General features: G+C 42.4%; 1 protein-coding gene across 1 annotated transcript in view; it reads right to left on the bottom strand.

Moving 5' to 3' along the window:
- Positions 1-5,088: 5,088 nt before the first annotated feature.
- The window catches only part of LOC149180969 (reticulon-like protein B21), a 76,198-nt gene continuing 64,415 nt past the window's right edge, over positions 5,089-16,871 (bottom strand). Inside the window, exon 2 of the mRNA XM_089414044.1 lies at positions 5,089-5,729. Coding sequence (XP_089270170.1) covers positions 5,089-5,729 — 641 coding nt within the window. The remainder of the gene's footprint in view (positions 5,730-16,871) is intronic.

The raw sequence follows: 16,871 nt of genomic DNA, 5'->3' as shown, positions 1-16,871 counted from the left end.
GGGGGTGCTCAAACCAAGATTTTGCACCATGAGATGCTTGTGATTTTGTTTTATTCCTTCTATTCTTACCTTCACGCAAGTCACTTAGTTCTAGGGCTTCCCAGATTAGCCCTCTACTCTGGTCATCAGTACATTCAAGAAAAGGTATGATTAGCCTTCGCGCAGCCCTAACTTGTGGCTTAGGTACTTCCACACTGCTAGGGCAGCGTACCACGCATATTCCCAAGCTAGTCTAAGTGTCTTTCTTATCTTATTAGATACTCACAGTTATAACCGCATAAATAGATATTCTTATTTGCATTTAGTTAACCAACATAATTACAAACATTTGTGCATCACATAAGAATTATAAAGGAAATTCATACATAGAATGATAAGATGCATTAAACGAAACCAAGATAGGAATTTGCAGAATACTTCTCCTTATTGATATCTTCAAGTGACTACAAACTCTATTCGCCCTATGCACACAGTTGCAGGGGTCCACACACTCAGTTGCGGACATCCACCTTAGGCCTCTTTGCACTCAGCTGCAAAGGCTCTACCTATGCTATGACCCGAAACTTAGACTTCTTTCTTCAGAGCTATGACTGGCTAAGACTTCAACCCATGACTCTCAAACTACTTAGAGCTTAGCTATTTTTATACAATCCATGGTCTGTGGAACATGGGTAGGTCTTTTACAGCTGACTTTACTTTACCAATCAAAGGGAAGACAACCCTTTATGACTTATGAAACCTTTGCGCTCTGCTACCACAAAATGCGGAGACTTTACTATTTTATTACAAAATTCGACCCAAAACATGGGCTTTTAGCCCCAAAACTGTCCTTTGGGGGATTTCATTCCTAACAAACCCCCAACACAAACATCATGACTCATTCTCGAGTCACTCGGTAGGCACAGAGATCTTTGCGCGAAGCCCAGCTTAACCCATATGACTGCAACCTCGACAGTGCATTGGGCTACCGCCTGCTTCTCATCTTTGACCATCTGCTCGATCACTACTCCTGCACTGTTGCCCTGAAGCTTTTGTTACATTGCTTGCAGAGTCGTAAGCTTGCCTTCAATAGGTCTTGTCACTGTGTAAGCCTCATCCAGCCAGGGCTTCACTCTTGCATTCAACATGGCTTCCTTATCTAGTGCCGCATCCACATGGTCCTTCAGCTGCTTGGCCTCCTGGAGCTTTTCTAGTCTTTGTGTCAGTGCGATGGTTCATGCTGTGCCTCTAACCTCATCATAGCATTGTTGTAGCTCGCGCGCTTCTGTCTCTAGTCGCTGGACATTGGGGTCCTCCTACAAGCTTGTCAAGACCTCAAACGATTGCTCAAAAGCTACATGTGCTCTAATACTGCACTATCCACCACTGCTACTACTTTTGTGACAATGGTCACCCACTGTTGCTTCACTCCTTGAAGAGTTGAAGGATGGGCATTCAACTGCAACTCTATGATCTGCAGGTTCAACTCGAACTGAACCCTCTCCATCTCAGTACGAGTGTCATTTACCCCTATGGCTAGCTTGTGGATGCACACCTCAACTGGCTCCTCCTTCGGGATGGCCAATTCTGGGACCATTCAACATGCCTCCTTGACATCCTGCATAATACACTTGCTCTTATTGGCCACCTCAATCTCTGTGGTGATGGAAGCATCTCACTATAGTGCCATCTGCTTGTTGTTGATTCGATGTTCACTGGTCACTTGGAGGGTGAGGTGCTCACGGGCCCTTAGCTCTGCAATCACTCCATCCTACAAGAGATGGAGTGCTTCATAGAGGAGCACTGCCAGATTCAAGCCTACTCCCTTTAGGGCACTGACAGTGGGAATGTCAGCATCATTCTCTGCGGTCAGTGCTCCATCAGGAAATACTATTGCACTGGAGGCCTTTGCGAACAACATCTCAGAAACCTCTGAAGTGAAGATCACAAGACTGGTAGACACTGTACTAGCCTGCAATGCATGGGTTTGCAGCTCCAACAACCCTGTCTGATAGCCCCCAAGATTGTCTGTTGTTGCTGCTCAAATTGTTGCGCGGCCTCTGTGGTGACATCCCTCACTGTGTCACCGATATCATGCAAGTCGCCTTTTGTTAACGTGATAGGGACTAGTGATGTCTTGGTATCCTTCCATTTATTTCTAGACCCTCCCTTCTCCAACTCCCTTGGGCGCTTGATGTGGCAGACATCTCCTGAGGGTCCGTGCCATGTTGTTTTGTTTCCTCCTTTGCCTCATGTGAAGGGGATCTCATTCCTTTGTCATAGCCTCACTCTGTCCCCAATTGTCTACTTCACTGTCTGTTGCGTGGCCTCGCGCTCCACCTGGGCATTTTTAGCAGCCTCCCTCTTTCACTTTTCGATCAGCTGAGTTGTCTTTGGCTTGGCCTCCTCCTTTTTTTGTGCGGCGGACGTACTTCCTCCCACCATCAAGTCTGTGGTAGAGCACCATTCTTCCAGCCATTGATCAAGTACTGCATCAATGGCCTCATCCGTTGCCAGGTAAGGTAAGTCATAGCATTTCTGTGGAGGGTCCTTCCACACCATGATGGATATATGATGGAAGTCTGCTTTAAATTCTGCATAGTCCTGCAGGTTGGCATACACTGTAGGTGACAACTGTGGTTTTTTATTGATAGCCATGCGGATATTCATCTCCATCAAGATCCAGAAGATCTTGTCCTTGACTTGCTGTGCATCCTTGGTCGCCCACAACAAAGTGTACTTCTCTACTTCTGGGAGGTCTGGTGCAACCGAAGGGAACTGACTTTCCTCTAGCAGCTCCCACTCTACCAGGACAATTAACAGCAAGAGCCACACATATTGGAATGTCTTTCTAAGCTCTTGTGATTCGCGACAATTCACCAAGAACTCTCCGTAAAGGTAGTCCAACCAGTTGAACTGGACTTCTTCAATGCACTCGGCTGTTAGCGCGACGACAGGCACCAACACCTCATCAGCACGACACTTCCTCATCACCTTCCCTGCTAAGATCTATGTGGCTACCTTCACAGCAGGGTCGCAGATGCTAGATATAGAATATCCATGTGGCTTCTTCACCAGTTTAAACTTTTCTTTCATAGACTCCACAAGGGCCTGTTCTCCACCTTTTCCACCAAACATCATGGTAGGATTATCTCTTGTATACAAAAATCATGTTATCCTGTGAATCAGTCTATCTATGATGGGTATTTTCTCCTCCAGCCATAGGCACCCATCATGCACCAGGCATAGGAGCTACCTGATGACCAATTTAAGTCACCGAGGTGCGCAGCACACAAAGCAGGTTAAGTAACCCTGCCTTGTCTACTCCTCTGAGCCACCTCCACGGCTCCAATGCAGTCATTCTGGTATTTTTATCAATGATGCAGTGCATCAGTTGCTTAATCTCTAGGTGTGGGAACTTCTCATGATCAAGCAGGTCCCAGTCGTCAAGTTTTAGCAGCAGCACCCACACCAAGTGTGGTCCATCGAAAAAAATATCATCCGACAGTAGAGGCATTTGCAAGGGGGGCTTGCTTTCATCAATTTCTTTCAACACCTTGGTCTTGGGCTTGCGTAGAGGGACATACTCAGACAATCGAGTAATACGGTCCGCACCGTGGTCATCAACCTCCTCTACTTCAACTCCCACATCATCATCGTCCATCGGGATGTCTTCTACTAGAGCCTAGATTTGTCCCAGGCTGAAAAGACAAGGTTCTAGGTCCACATCAAACCACACTCAGCCTCGTAGCTAGCCCTACGAGGAGAGGAAAGGGCTCTCTCCAGGTCACACTCAGTAAAAATACACAGTAGGGTCTGAGATGACTCAAGATGAATACTGATTTTAGGCTAGTAAATAAATATGAAAGAGATAATTGATTGAATGACTAAATTTTCTGGGCTGTATGGGACCAAAGGACCGCCTGAGCTGGGAAATTAAATCAAAGACATAGAATATTTCGTGAGGCAAGATAGGCAGGAGGTTTAGCAATCAGATTGAAGTAATATGGAGTGGAAAGACTGTTGAGAGGTTGAAAAGGGCATAACTGATGAATCCTTTTCAAACAAAAGAAGTCACACAGAGGATGAACGCTTTTCCAAGGAAGAGCAATAAAATGGATTCTACCTTCTTACTCAAAAACATTCAACTGAAAATGATCACGAATGAAATGTAAACATAACATGATACATATGAAACAAAGAAAAAAACACATTTTCTAAACTCACACCACAGGGATCTCATGAATCAGAGCTGCATCATTTTTATTAATCTCCTGGCCACACTGTATAGTGAATAGCTGAGTTTTCTCTCTCACCGTTTCCCATAAATTCCAACGTTTTACAAATGATTTTTCATACAATAAATAAACTCTGCTATGAGCAAACAGATCAGCCAAAAAATAAGGGACTGTTTAATCATCCTTAACAGACTGAATATGAAGAGCCAGCCATCTATTCTGAACAGGAACAACGTTCCATTATTTTACTTGAAAATTTCTGATGACCAATGAAAAGGCGACAATTGTAGCATGAATCTCATTGAATCATGACTAAAGACAAAAATAGGCTATCCGTTTCCTATCTCTCTATCGTGGTAGATATTTTGCATTCTAATTTTGGCTTGTCGGTCTTTGACTGTTCACCTTCCCTGGCGTTCCATCGGAATCCCCTTAATTGATGTTTGTTTATTTGTTTATCAAAACACTCCATTGCAGATTCTCAGCCTTGATACCTGGTGAATTGTTACAGTTGCAATGAAATCTCCGGATCTGGTGCTTGGTTTGAGATTAAGCTTATAGATGCTCATTTTAATTGGATTTTTCTTTAATAATTCGAAATGATTCCATTATTTGTAAGTAATCTGCCGAATTTGGATTTTTCAAGAAGCCATTCAATAGAGAGCGCCATATAACTATCCGACTCTATTTTTGATTAAGAGTTTCGATGTAACCGGGGAATTTTCTTGATCCACATTGAGATTCGTGTGAACCTTTAGTGAAAGGAAATGGAATCCGCGAATCCCATCCCAGATAACAACTGACACTCCTTGGAATAAGTCTGTGATTGAACGAAAAACAATGACATTAATTTCTAGATTCATTGCCATTTTCATACATGAAGTAGTACTGCAGCTGAAGATAAGTTCCAAGCAAGAGAAGCTGATGGAAATAACACTGCTTTCTTGTGGGAACAAGCATTCCATATTTCCCAACGATGAAGCAATAAGCTTTGAACATATCCATGCAATTGGACAGAAAAGCAGGAATAAAGTTTGGGGATGGTGAAGATGAGAAAAAATGCAAGCCTGATCAAAGTCCATATTGTCATCATGTGGCCACATTGAGCTAGTAACCACATAAAAAATTCCAACTTCAAAGTCGTAGATGGGTCCCCAGAAAACAGATCTTTGATTTTTTCAAACAAGGCATTGACTGGCGGAAGAATCACTCGAATGACACAAAGAACGTCTGCTTCACTTAGCTCATAGTTTGTGGAACTAGTGTCCAAGTCGATTTCGCCCATAAGAATAAATGACTTATAAAAGAACACTACTGCCAAATAAGATAAGGTAGAGTATGAGAGAATGGTCACCAAACTGAAGGGAAAATCCCGTGTGAAACATGATGATAGGATGCAAAAAGAGCCTGACCCAAATACAAAAGCAGATTTTGGAGGATCACTCCACATGACCAAATCAGTCATATACTGAAGCCAGTTTGTTCCTTTCTGAGTAGCTTTGCCATCTGGAACTGCAGCAAGAGAATTGGATTCATTGTAATGTTTGTGGCACAATTCTGCTTTGGGAGGCTATGTGCGTCGCGAGCACGCCCGCTGCATCCATTAAAAATAACACTATGGCAGGAAGCCCAGTGTGCCGTGCTAGGCCTATGCACCACGCATGCTCCCCATGCACCGCAAAGCCAAACTCACCAACAATCTAGATCCAAAACTTTGTTTTCACCCTTCACAATTTTCCTCTTGGCTTAACTGATGATTCTTGCATGCAAATGGATTGTAGAAATAATGAATATTATGACCTGAACTTTGATCTTTGGTTTAAAATAGTACACTTTCCATTGTTGCAGACTTTGACCCTTTGCATAACTCTTGGTATGGGAAAGATACACGAAGACACAAGAAATATCGTTATGACATGGGCTTTTTATTTTGTTTTCATTTGGCAAATTCTCTTTCCAATAATGTAGAACTTTGGCACTTTGAAATTTTCAAATGTGAATTTTGTTTTTCATTTCCATCTGATTTTGGCTTGAAATGATGACTTTTCTTGGTTGATTTTCTACAGGGATAGGAGCTGTTGAAACCTGGCAAGATGACCAGGGCTGCCTGAAAAACTGCAGAACTTGAAAAACCTTAACAATCATGTATTAAACAAACTTGATGATTTCTTCTTCAAAACAGAGTTTTGAAGAAGAAATATCCTTCAGCATTATTAATGATGAAAATCTTGAGCTGAAAACTTATTGAAAACATCCTCATGGCCTGCGGGCATTATTCAACATTCTGAAGACAAACCCTAGACCTAGAAAGTGAAATGACTCTTTTCTGGACCAAAATAGCATCTATGACTGCAAATGACGTGAAATGAACTTTGATGAACTTTGAGAAATTTTTGACCAACCCAGCAGGTACAAACATGAGGGAAACAAGTGAAGAGACCCTTCCGTTAGATAATGGCATGCCCCTAGCGAAATGCAACTGGGTGAATTGAGCGAGACACCTAAAAATGAAATGCAGAAAGAGTTTTGATCTCTGACGGAGGACTGACAAGACCGACTCTAACACTGGCTCCAATGGGGATGGTAGCTCCTTGGAGGTGCCAAGAATGGCAGATCTCTGGGAGTGCAGACAGTGCCTACATTCATTGGGCCATGGAGTCCATTATTTTGAAAAATCGACATAAGACTTTGACTCAAACTAACTCAACTTTAAACTAAAATGACTACTGAAATGACTGAAAAAACTTGACTTTAACAAACTAACTAAAAATAACTAAGACCTGAACTTAAAACTTAAACCTTGGTGGTAGTACATGTTAGTGCTTGAAATTTCACCTTAGGCTGAGAAAGGTAAACCTCAAGGCAACATCAAACCACTTAGCCTCGTAGCTAGCCCTACGGGGCGGGAGAGGGCTCTCTCCAGTCTATCTCGGTAAAGATCTTCAATTGGTGAGATGACCAATAGGGTAACACTGATTTTAGGCTAGTAAACTGATCAAATGGGTTGATTTGGGGTTTTTAGGGTTTTTGGTGGCAAATTGAGGAGATGGCAATTTTGGGTGCGGGGATTGGACACAGTTTCTGCAGGGGGTTCTTTGGGGCGAGATAGGAGAGAGTATTGATGCCTTAAATTGAGGTGAATGGATGAGAAAGACAGGTGAGGAGCTAAGGAGAGCAAACAATAACTTTGAATTCTCCTTAAACAGTAGAAAACATTGAAATTAAACAAGCAAACAATAACTTTGAATTCTCCTTAAACAGTAGAAAACATTGAAATTAAACAAACTTAAAAGCAGAGCATGACAGTCATGAATTCTACTTTAACACTTCATTTGTTTAATGTGCAGAACGAAAAGAAAGGAAATGATTCACATAACACACTTACAAGTACATAGAGAAACACACCATCAATACATGTAACCACAAGAATCCCATAAAGGACTGCAAAACCCTGGTCTTCCTTTGCCAAAAATTGCAGAGATACAGTGAATAATACAATGATAGCTTCTGCCTCAAGAGTCCAACCATGAAAATGAGCAAGAAAGTACATAATATAGATCCTCTAACATATTTCCCTACCTCTAGGGGTCGAGCTCACTATCCTAGGAGTTGTTTCAACCACTTCTAAACTAGACACTGAAAACTAGGCAGTCAAAACAACTTGCCTCTATAAGCTAGGAAACCAATTCATTCATTTAATTTTCACCTATTTCATGAATGAATCTTCTAAAAGAGATACATAAGTGTAAAAGTATCAAAAAATTACATTATTTACATCAAGGAGGATAACAATCCACTCCAAAAAGTCAAACATGGTCAAATCTGCGTTTTTCTGAGCTGTACAGTGAAATTTTGAGAAAATTGCCTGATAGGTCGCGCGCCTCTGCCTGACGGGTCGCGCGCCTTTGAGGGCACTTTTGGGGCACTTCCAGGTGTGCAAATTGAGCAAACGTAGGCTTGCTAGAAAGGTCTGTGAGTCGACTTTCCAACCCAACTGGAATTTCTGAATTTGGTGGTCATTTTCCCCTCCAAAATTGCAATCTCCCAAGACTGCTTTCTGTGTCTCAAAAATGTGGCAAAAAGTCATTTTTTGCTTGTTTTTTGACCTTCTGGAGGCCCAAAACTTCATAAAATCTCTTGGCAATGGATGAGCATATGTAACTTTTCATGAAAAATCTGGAAATGCTGAGTTTTTTCAAAATGAAGTTGCCAAGAGAAAGGGTCGCGTGGGGGGTGAGACCCGTTAAAGGGACAAAACCTGTAAATTGCCTGAAAAAACCAAAATTGACCCAAAATGCTCAAAATTTCTTGGGATTTGTGCTGTGGCTGAGCTATTTAGTGCCTTGCTCCTTCAAGGAAGCCTCGGCCAAAATGTGGAGGGGATCGGGCCTCTTTCTTCTTTTTTGTGCCTTGGCCAACCGCCTTTGGAACATCTTCATCTTCGCCTTGCACACGTGCATCCGCGCCCAATAATGGTTCTTCATGTTTCTCAACAATTTCTTATCTTGGTTGGCCTTAGCCAACAGCCTCTCCAAGTGAGCATTGAGCTGGATAAGCATAGACTCTCGCTCAGCAGGCAATGGATCACCGGGTCTTCTTCGATTCAAGTTGCGGTCACTACGGATCCTCCACAACTCATCAAGAGCTTGCTCATCCTCCAACTATTTGCTGCGCTGCTCTCGATATGAGATTGTCCATTGTGCCCCCTCTAATCTCCTCTGCAATGCATCATTTTCAGCTCTAAGGTGCTGAATGATCTCCTTTGACTCTCGGCTAGGAGAACTGACATCAAGATCAATAAGCTCTATATCTGGAACACCTGATGGTCCCTCATCAATCTTGGGCTGCTTGCCCCTCTGTGCTGCCTGTGCTGCTGAAGAAAGCGAGGCCCCTTCCACCTGATGTGGAGATAACACTCGCTGAGCCGATGAAGAAGGCGAGACCCCTTCCACATGCTGTGGAGAAAGTACTCGCCGAGCTGCTGCAAATAAGGCCCTTTGGCCTCTCTGATAAGTGACCAATGGTGAGGAGCTGACATGTCTTGTCACGGGGATGTCATGCTGCTGTGATGGTCCTCCCTCCTCGTGAATAACCTCAGGATGTGGCGGTGGTGGTGCTGTGAAAAGCTCATGAGAGATAAACTCCTCCCATGAGATACCCTGCTGAGCCAACTGATGTAATACCACAAGCTGAATCAAACCATAATGGTAAAGGCTCCTATACTGCTGTGCCGGGCTCTTCCTCTGCATCATGGACACCATCCTCTCAATGTTCTGATAGAAGAAAACAGGGATGTTCATCATCCGTACCCGTGTGAAATGCATCAATAGGCGAATATGGTATGAATATACCTGTGAAAATCTGCCCTCACAGGTAAAATAGAGCATGATGAGCCTCATCATGGGAGCATACTCACTCCTGGGAAATCTGAAGGGAAACACACCTGTCAAGTGTCTCATGAGTGATGGTCTAACGAAAGGCTCAAAATGAACACTGTCCAACACCTTGCGCTTATTCCATGCCTCTCCGACATTAGGTATCCCTGTGGCCTGTGCAATCATCTCGGGTGTCAATGTAAAGTCCACCCCGGCAAGGTTGACATGTCCATCATGCAAATGTAAAACAAATAGGCGAGCTAACTCTCTGTGATGCTGAATCCGAGAGATCCTCTCGCAAAACTCATAACAAGACATATACTGGAAACATGAAACTGCCATAGGACAAGCCTGTAAATCTGTCAAAGAAGTGGGCTCCTCTCTCTTATGATGACCACCCTTTCCACCCTTATGAGGCCTCCTCTGTACCTCAAACTCTGAAGCTGATGCCTGGTCATCACTTTGCTCGTAATTGGTTTCGGTTTCTGACATTGTTTAAGGAGCAAAGTGGCTGAAATGTACTGCTGTTTCTGCTTGATAAAATGCTGATTAAAATGTTGTTTCAAGGGGACAAGGAGCATGAGGGGAATGTTAGGGGAGGGACACTTTAAAGGGAAAATGGGAATAAATATATAAAACAGGGATTTTGGGAAAAATCATTACAAAATCATTGCATATGCATCATTATATAAATTTGTTTACATGGGTATTATGAGAGGTAGGATTAGGGCTTGATTTTTTTTATTTTTTAGGGAAGAGGGGTAGGGTTTAGTTTTTCTTCACAAATTTAAAAGGGAAATTTACATAGGAAGACAAGGAAAATGAAATGCGAAATGGGCAAAAATGATTACAAGGGAATACCCTAAAACAGCATAAAACCCTAGGCATATTTTACAATTTTAAACCACAGCCACATAGATCTTTTTCTCTTGCACAATGAGATCTTTAAAAATGTATTCATGATGTCTTTAACCATAACAAGCAGCAATTTGTAAGTTGGAGGGCCTACCTTAGGCAATTTGGCGATTTTTTTGGCTCCTTTGATGAATTTGCAGGCGATTTTATAAGGAGGGCGCTCACGGGTCGTGCGCCTCACCCAACGGGTCGCGCGCCACTGACGGGTCGCGCCCGTTAGAAATTAACACTGCTGGAAGGCGCTTGACGGGTCGCGCGCCTGTCAAGCTCCCAAACTCAGCTCGAAATCACTTGCAAGCACTTGCTCAACGACTTGGATACACAATGAGGGTCGATGGAGGGAGATTGGGCTTTTATAACTTTGATTTGAATTAATTTCATGCCCAAACCCACTTCATAATGTTTTTCTTTGACACTTTATAAACTTGACTTTTTCTTGGTTTCCTTTGTCCTGAAATTGACTGATTTGATGCTCTTCTTTGATGCTTTTTGCAGGGATAGCATCTGAGGGATCTTGGCAAGGGAGACAGGGTTACATGCTGTCTTTGGAAGCCTTTTGAAAATTTCCCATTTTTTTACAAAAATTTGAAAAATGACCTTGGCTTTAAAAATAGGGTTTTTATATCCAAGGTGAAATTTAACTGCACAAGATAGAAATTTTCGAAGAAACACTTTGAAAATCATCCCTCTGGCTTGCTGAGCACTTATTGACCTTCAGAGGCATGACCTTGAAGACAAACTTGACCAGAACCCTATACCTAGGAATTTGACCTCAAGACAAGACAAGACAAGCTTGAAAGAGATTAAGGACTGAAATGACTTTGATCCAGCAATGCCAAGAGGGGGACAAAGACACCAGCTCCTCCATCAGGGTTATGGCATGCCTAATGGAATGCAAAAATTGACACTGATGAGACACCTACTTATGCAAATGCAAAGAGTTTTGATCGCTGATGGAGGGCTACTAGACCGACTCTAACATTGGCTCCAATGGGGATGGTAGCTCCTTGGAGGTACCAAGAACCTTAGACCTCTCGGAGAGCAGACCAGTGCCTTATCATTATTGGGCAATGGAGTCAATATTTGACAAACAATACAAGACTTTGACTCATTTATTGACTGAAACTTGATTCAAACCGACTCAATTATGGAACCTACATGACTGAAAACTAACTCACAAATGACTCATGACTGACTTAACTAAAACAAGAACTTACAAAGCTTATAGAAGGGCAGAAGTCCATCAAGATTTGAAATCATGATGACAACCACCTTGTTTCTTACAAGACGATACACCATCAAACTGTATCAAAATGCCAATGCAACCAATCAAGCAGATGGCTTCTTGATTGATTCTCCCAATCAGATCTCATGATCAACAATAGATACTGGTAACTGGGCATCCAAAAACATAGCTGACCATGATCTCCTTCATCACTGAACACTGCAATAAACACTATCACTGCTGGCTGCAATAGGACTGCCATTGGATCTTGAAAAACATGAAGTTTTGCCACTGCCACCTCCTGCTGAAAGATCAAGGTGTCCTTTGTTTCAAATTCTGATCTGCCTTCATCATGTGCTTCAGTAAAAGTATGCTCATGGGCTTCAAAAACCTCTGAATAAATGGATGAGCAGATCTCTTCTTGGAAAAACATTTCAACACATGAAACATATGAAGAATCTAAAAGATAATCCTGTATGCTCTGATCTTCTGTAGTTTGACAATATGGTGGGTCATCTTCAAATGATATGACAGCCGGATTATCATCTTTGTGATGGAAAACATTATCTATTTGCTGATCTACAAGACAATCATCTTTTTCAACAGAGGAAGAATTTTTCCCAACACTTTCCTGACTATGTGTGCACTGCAAATCTGCTGTAGGTTGGGCTGTAACAAGACCTTTCAAGAGCTGATCTATCTCCTCTTCAGACAAAGGAGACAATGCCTTTTGTTTTCTTCTGCTTGAACAGTAATTATCTTCATACGATAGGGCACTCAAACTATCATTTATTACTGAGCTATTGAAAGGAGATTCATCACTTACTTGCACAAAGGTCTCGCCTTGTTGTTCATGAACATCTGAATCCAAAACTCTGTCTATGATCTCAACAGTAAAGCTCTCTTTGATGGGCTTCAGCACAAGATATTCCTGGTCATCATAATCTAAATGTTGTTCTGAAGTAGCTGTCCTAACATTATCACATTCTGCAATCTGGTCTTCTTCTGTGGGCAGATCTGAAACAAGTTCTTCTCTTTCATCATCTTCCACTATATGACCATCTTCAGCCTGCTGATCTTGATTCTGCTGCAACATGTCCTGATCATCTTGATGGGAATTCTCTAATTTTTCTTTATGCTGCTGAAATGGATTCTCATACAGAGCCTCCATGATCTCAACATCCATAAAATTATCATCTTCATAATATTTCTCAAGGCTTTCAATAAAACTGTAAGCATGCTTGCAACAGTCTTGAACTAAATTTAATGATGGATAAGATGCTTGATATCTTTCAATAAACAAGGCATGAAAATCCTTTAGACAATAAATACAAGCAGGCGGAAAACTTTCATACCAAGATTGGGCTTTACCTTCCAGAGTGGCCAGGAATATCTTCATCAAGCAATCTTCCAGAAAATCCACCTTCAACTTGCGAATATGCATGTGAAATCTAACCAGATGTAGAGCAGCATCCTTCTTACCATCATCATTAAATATAGGCAGATTCCTTAACCAATCTACCTTCGGAATTTTATTCGGAAATCCTGGAATGTGATCTCGGCTCAGGGGAGCGTATCTTCTTGCAATCCGATCCATCTTGAAAAGCTCAAAGCTACTGATCTCTCTGCAGTGAATTCACCATGAAGCATTGAGTTTTCAGTGAAGGAGTCGCCAGTGAATGATTTCAGCCTTTCAAGTGTCTGATCGTTGTTCACCATCAACAATCAGATCTGAACTTGATACATGTACTGGGGTGAAATGCAAATGAAGTGATGTATTCACAAGCTCATGGAGATGGACTGAAGCAGCGTTTATCTACTTCCGCTAATGCAAAGCAAAAGCATTTCGAAGGCTACCTGGCATAACTTCAGGCTCCGTCTAAGACTTATGAAACAAACACATCAACCGACAAACAAGTTGTTCTCCCCAGTATGGTTGCCAGTATGTTAGCGCTTGAAATTTCACCTCAGGCTGAGAAAGGTAAACCTCAAGGCAACATCAAACCACTTAGCCTCGTAGCTAGCCCTACGGGGCGAGAGAGGGCTCTCTCCGGTCTATCTCGGTAAAGATCTTCAATTGGTGAGATGACCAATAGGGTAACACTGATTTTAGGCTAGTAAACTGATCAAATGGGTTGATTTAGGGTTTTTAGGGTTTTTGGTGGCAAATTGAGGAGATGGCAATTTTGGTTGCGGGGATTGGACACAGTTTCTACAGGGGGTTCTTTGGGGCGAGATAGGAGACAGTATTGATGCCTTGAATTGAGGTGAATGGATGAGAAAGACAGGTGAGGAGCTAAGGAGAGAAAACAATAACTTTGAATTCTCCTTAAACAGTAGAAAACATTGAAATTAAACAAACTTAAAAGCAGAGCATGACAGTCATGAATTCTACTTTAACACTTCATTTGTTTAATGTGCAGAAGGAAAAGAAAGGAAATGATTCACATAACAAACTTACAAGTACCTAGAGAAACACACCATCAATACATGTAACCACAAGAATCCCAAAAGGGACTGCAAAACCCTGGTTGTCCTTTGCCAAAAATTGCAGAGATACAGTGAATAATACAATGATAGCTTCTCCCTCAAGAGTCCAACCATGAAAATGAGCAAGAAAGTACATAATATAGATCCTCTAACATCTTTCCCTGCCTCAAGGGGTCGAGCTCACTATCCTAGGAGCTGTTTCAACCACTTCTAAACTAAGCACTGAAAACTAGGCAGTCAAAACAACTTGCCTCTATAAGCTAGGAAACCAATTCATTCATTTAATTTTCACCTATTTCATGAATGAATCTTCTAGAAGAAATACATAAGTGTAAAAGTATCAAAAAATTACATTATTTACATCAAGGAGGATAACGATCCACTCCAAAAAGTCAAACATGGTCAAATCTACGTTTTTCTGAGCTGTACAGTGAAATTTTGAGAAAATTGCCTGATAGGTCGCGCGCCTCTGCCTGACGGGTCGCGCGCCTTTGAGGGCACTTTTGGGGCACTTCCAGGTGTCCACATTGAGCAAGAGTAGGCTTGTTGGAAAGGTCTGTGAGTCTACTTTCCAACCCAACTAGAATTTCTGAATTTGGTGGTCATTTGCCCCTCCAAAATTGCAATCTCCCAGGACTGCTTTCTGTGTCTCAAAAATGTGGCAGAAAGTCATTTTTTGCTTGTTTTTTTACCTTCCGGAGGCCCAAAACTTCATAAAATCTCTTGGCAATGGATGAGCATATGTAACTTTTCACGAGAAATCTGGAAATACTGAGTTTTTGCAAAATGAAGTTGCCAAGAGAAAGGGTCGCGTGGGGGGTGAGACCCGTTAAAGGGACAAAACCTGTAAATTGCCTGAAAAAACCAAAATTGACCCAAAATGCTCAAAATTTCTTGGGATTTGTGCTGTGGCTGAGCTATTTAGTGTCTTTCTCCTTCAAGGAAGCCTCGGCCAAAATGTGGAGGGGATCGAACCTCTTTCTTCTTTTTTGTGCCTTGGCCAACCGCCTTTGGAACATCTTCATCTTCGCCTTGCACACGTGTATCGGCGCCCAATAATGGTTCTTCATGTTTCTCAACAATTTCTTATCTTGGTTGGCGTTAGCCAACAGCCTCTCCAAGTGAGCATTGAGCTGGATAAGCAGAGACTCTCGCTCAGCGGGCAATGGATCACCGGGTCTTCTTCGATTCAAGTTGCGGTCACTACGGATCCTCCACAACTCATCAAGAGCTTGCTCATCCTCCAACTATTTGTTGCGCTGCTCTAGATATGAGATTGTCCATTGTGCCCCCTCTAATCTCCTCTGCAATGCATCATTTTCAGCTCTAAGGTGCTGAATGATCTCCTTTGACTCTCGGCTAGGAGAACTGACATCAAGATCAATAAGCTCTATATCTGGAACACCTGATGGTCCCTCATCAATCTTGGGCTGCTTGCCCCTCTGTGCTGCCTGTGCTGCTGAAGAAAGTGAGGCCCCTTCCACCTGATGTGGAGATAAAACTCACTGAGCCGATGAAGAAGGCGAGACCCCTTCCACATGTTGTGGAGAAAGTACTCGTCGAGCTGCTGCAAATAAGGCCCTTTGGCCTCTCTGATAAGTGACCAATGGTGAGGAGCTGACATGTCTTGTCACGGGGATGTCATGCTGCTGTGATGGTCCTCCCTCCTCGTGAATAACCTCAGGATGTGGCGGTGGTGGTGCTGTGAAAAGCTCACGAGAGATAAACTCCTCCCATGAGATGCCCTGCTGAGCCAACTGATGTAATACCACAAGCTGAATCAAACCATAATGGTAAAGGCTCCTATATTGCTATGCCAGGCTCTTCCTCTGCATCATGGACACCATCCTCTCAATGTTCTGATAGAAGAAAATATGGATGTTCATCATCCGTACCCGTGTGAAATGCATCAATAGGCGAATATGGTACGAATATACTTGTGAAAATCTGCCCTCATAGGTAAAATAGAGCATGATGAGCCTCATCATGGGAGCATACTCACTCCTGAGAAATCTGAAGGGAAACACACCTGTCAAGTGTCTCATGAGTGCTGGTCTAACGAAAGGCTCAAAATGAACACTGTCCAACACCTTGCGCTTATTCCATACCTCTCTGACATTAGGTATCCCTGTGGCCTGTGCAATCATCTCGGGTGTCAATGTAAAGTCCACCCCGGCAAGGTTGACATGTCCATCATGCAAATGTAAAACAAATAGGTGAGCTAACTCTCTGTGATGCTGAATCCGAGAGATCCTCTCGCAAAACTCATAACAAGACATATACTAGAAACATGAAACTGCCATAGGACAAGCCTGTAAATTCTTCAAAGAAGTGGGCTCCTCTCTCTTGTGATGACCACCCTTTCCACCCTTATGAGGCCTCCTCTGTACCTCAAACTCTGAAGCTGATGCCTAGTCATCACTTTGCTCGTAATTGGTTTCGGTTTCTGACATTGTTTAAGGAGCAAAGTGGCTGAAATGTACTGTTGTTTCTGCTTGATAAAATGCTGATTAAAATGTTGTTTCAAGGGGACAAGGAGCATGAGGGGAATGTTAGGGGAGGGACACTTTAAAGGGAAAATGGGAATAAATATATAAAACAGGGATTTTGGGAGAAATCATTACAAAATCATTGCATATGCATCATTAT

This window comes from Pinus tabuliformis, chromosome 3_2, assembly GCF_031772625.1.
Source record: "Pinus tabuliformis cultivar Carrire ecotype Pingquan chromosome 3_2, CPIR1, whole genome shotgun sequence".
Lineage (NCBI taxonomy): Eukaryota > Viridiplantae > Streptophyta > Pinopsida > Pinales > Pinaceae > Pinus > Pinus tabuliformis.
The sequence above is the reverse complement of the archived record's forward strand: the minus strand, read 5'-3'. Positions and strand labels throughout refer to the sequence as shown.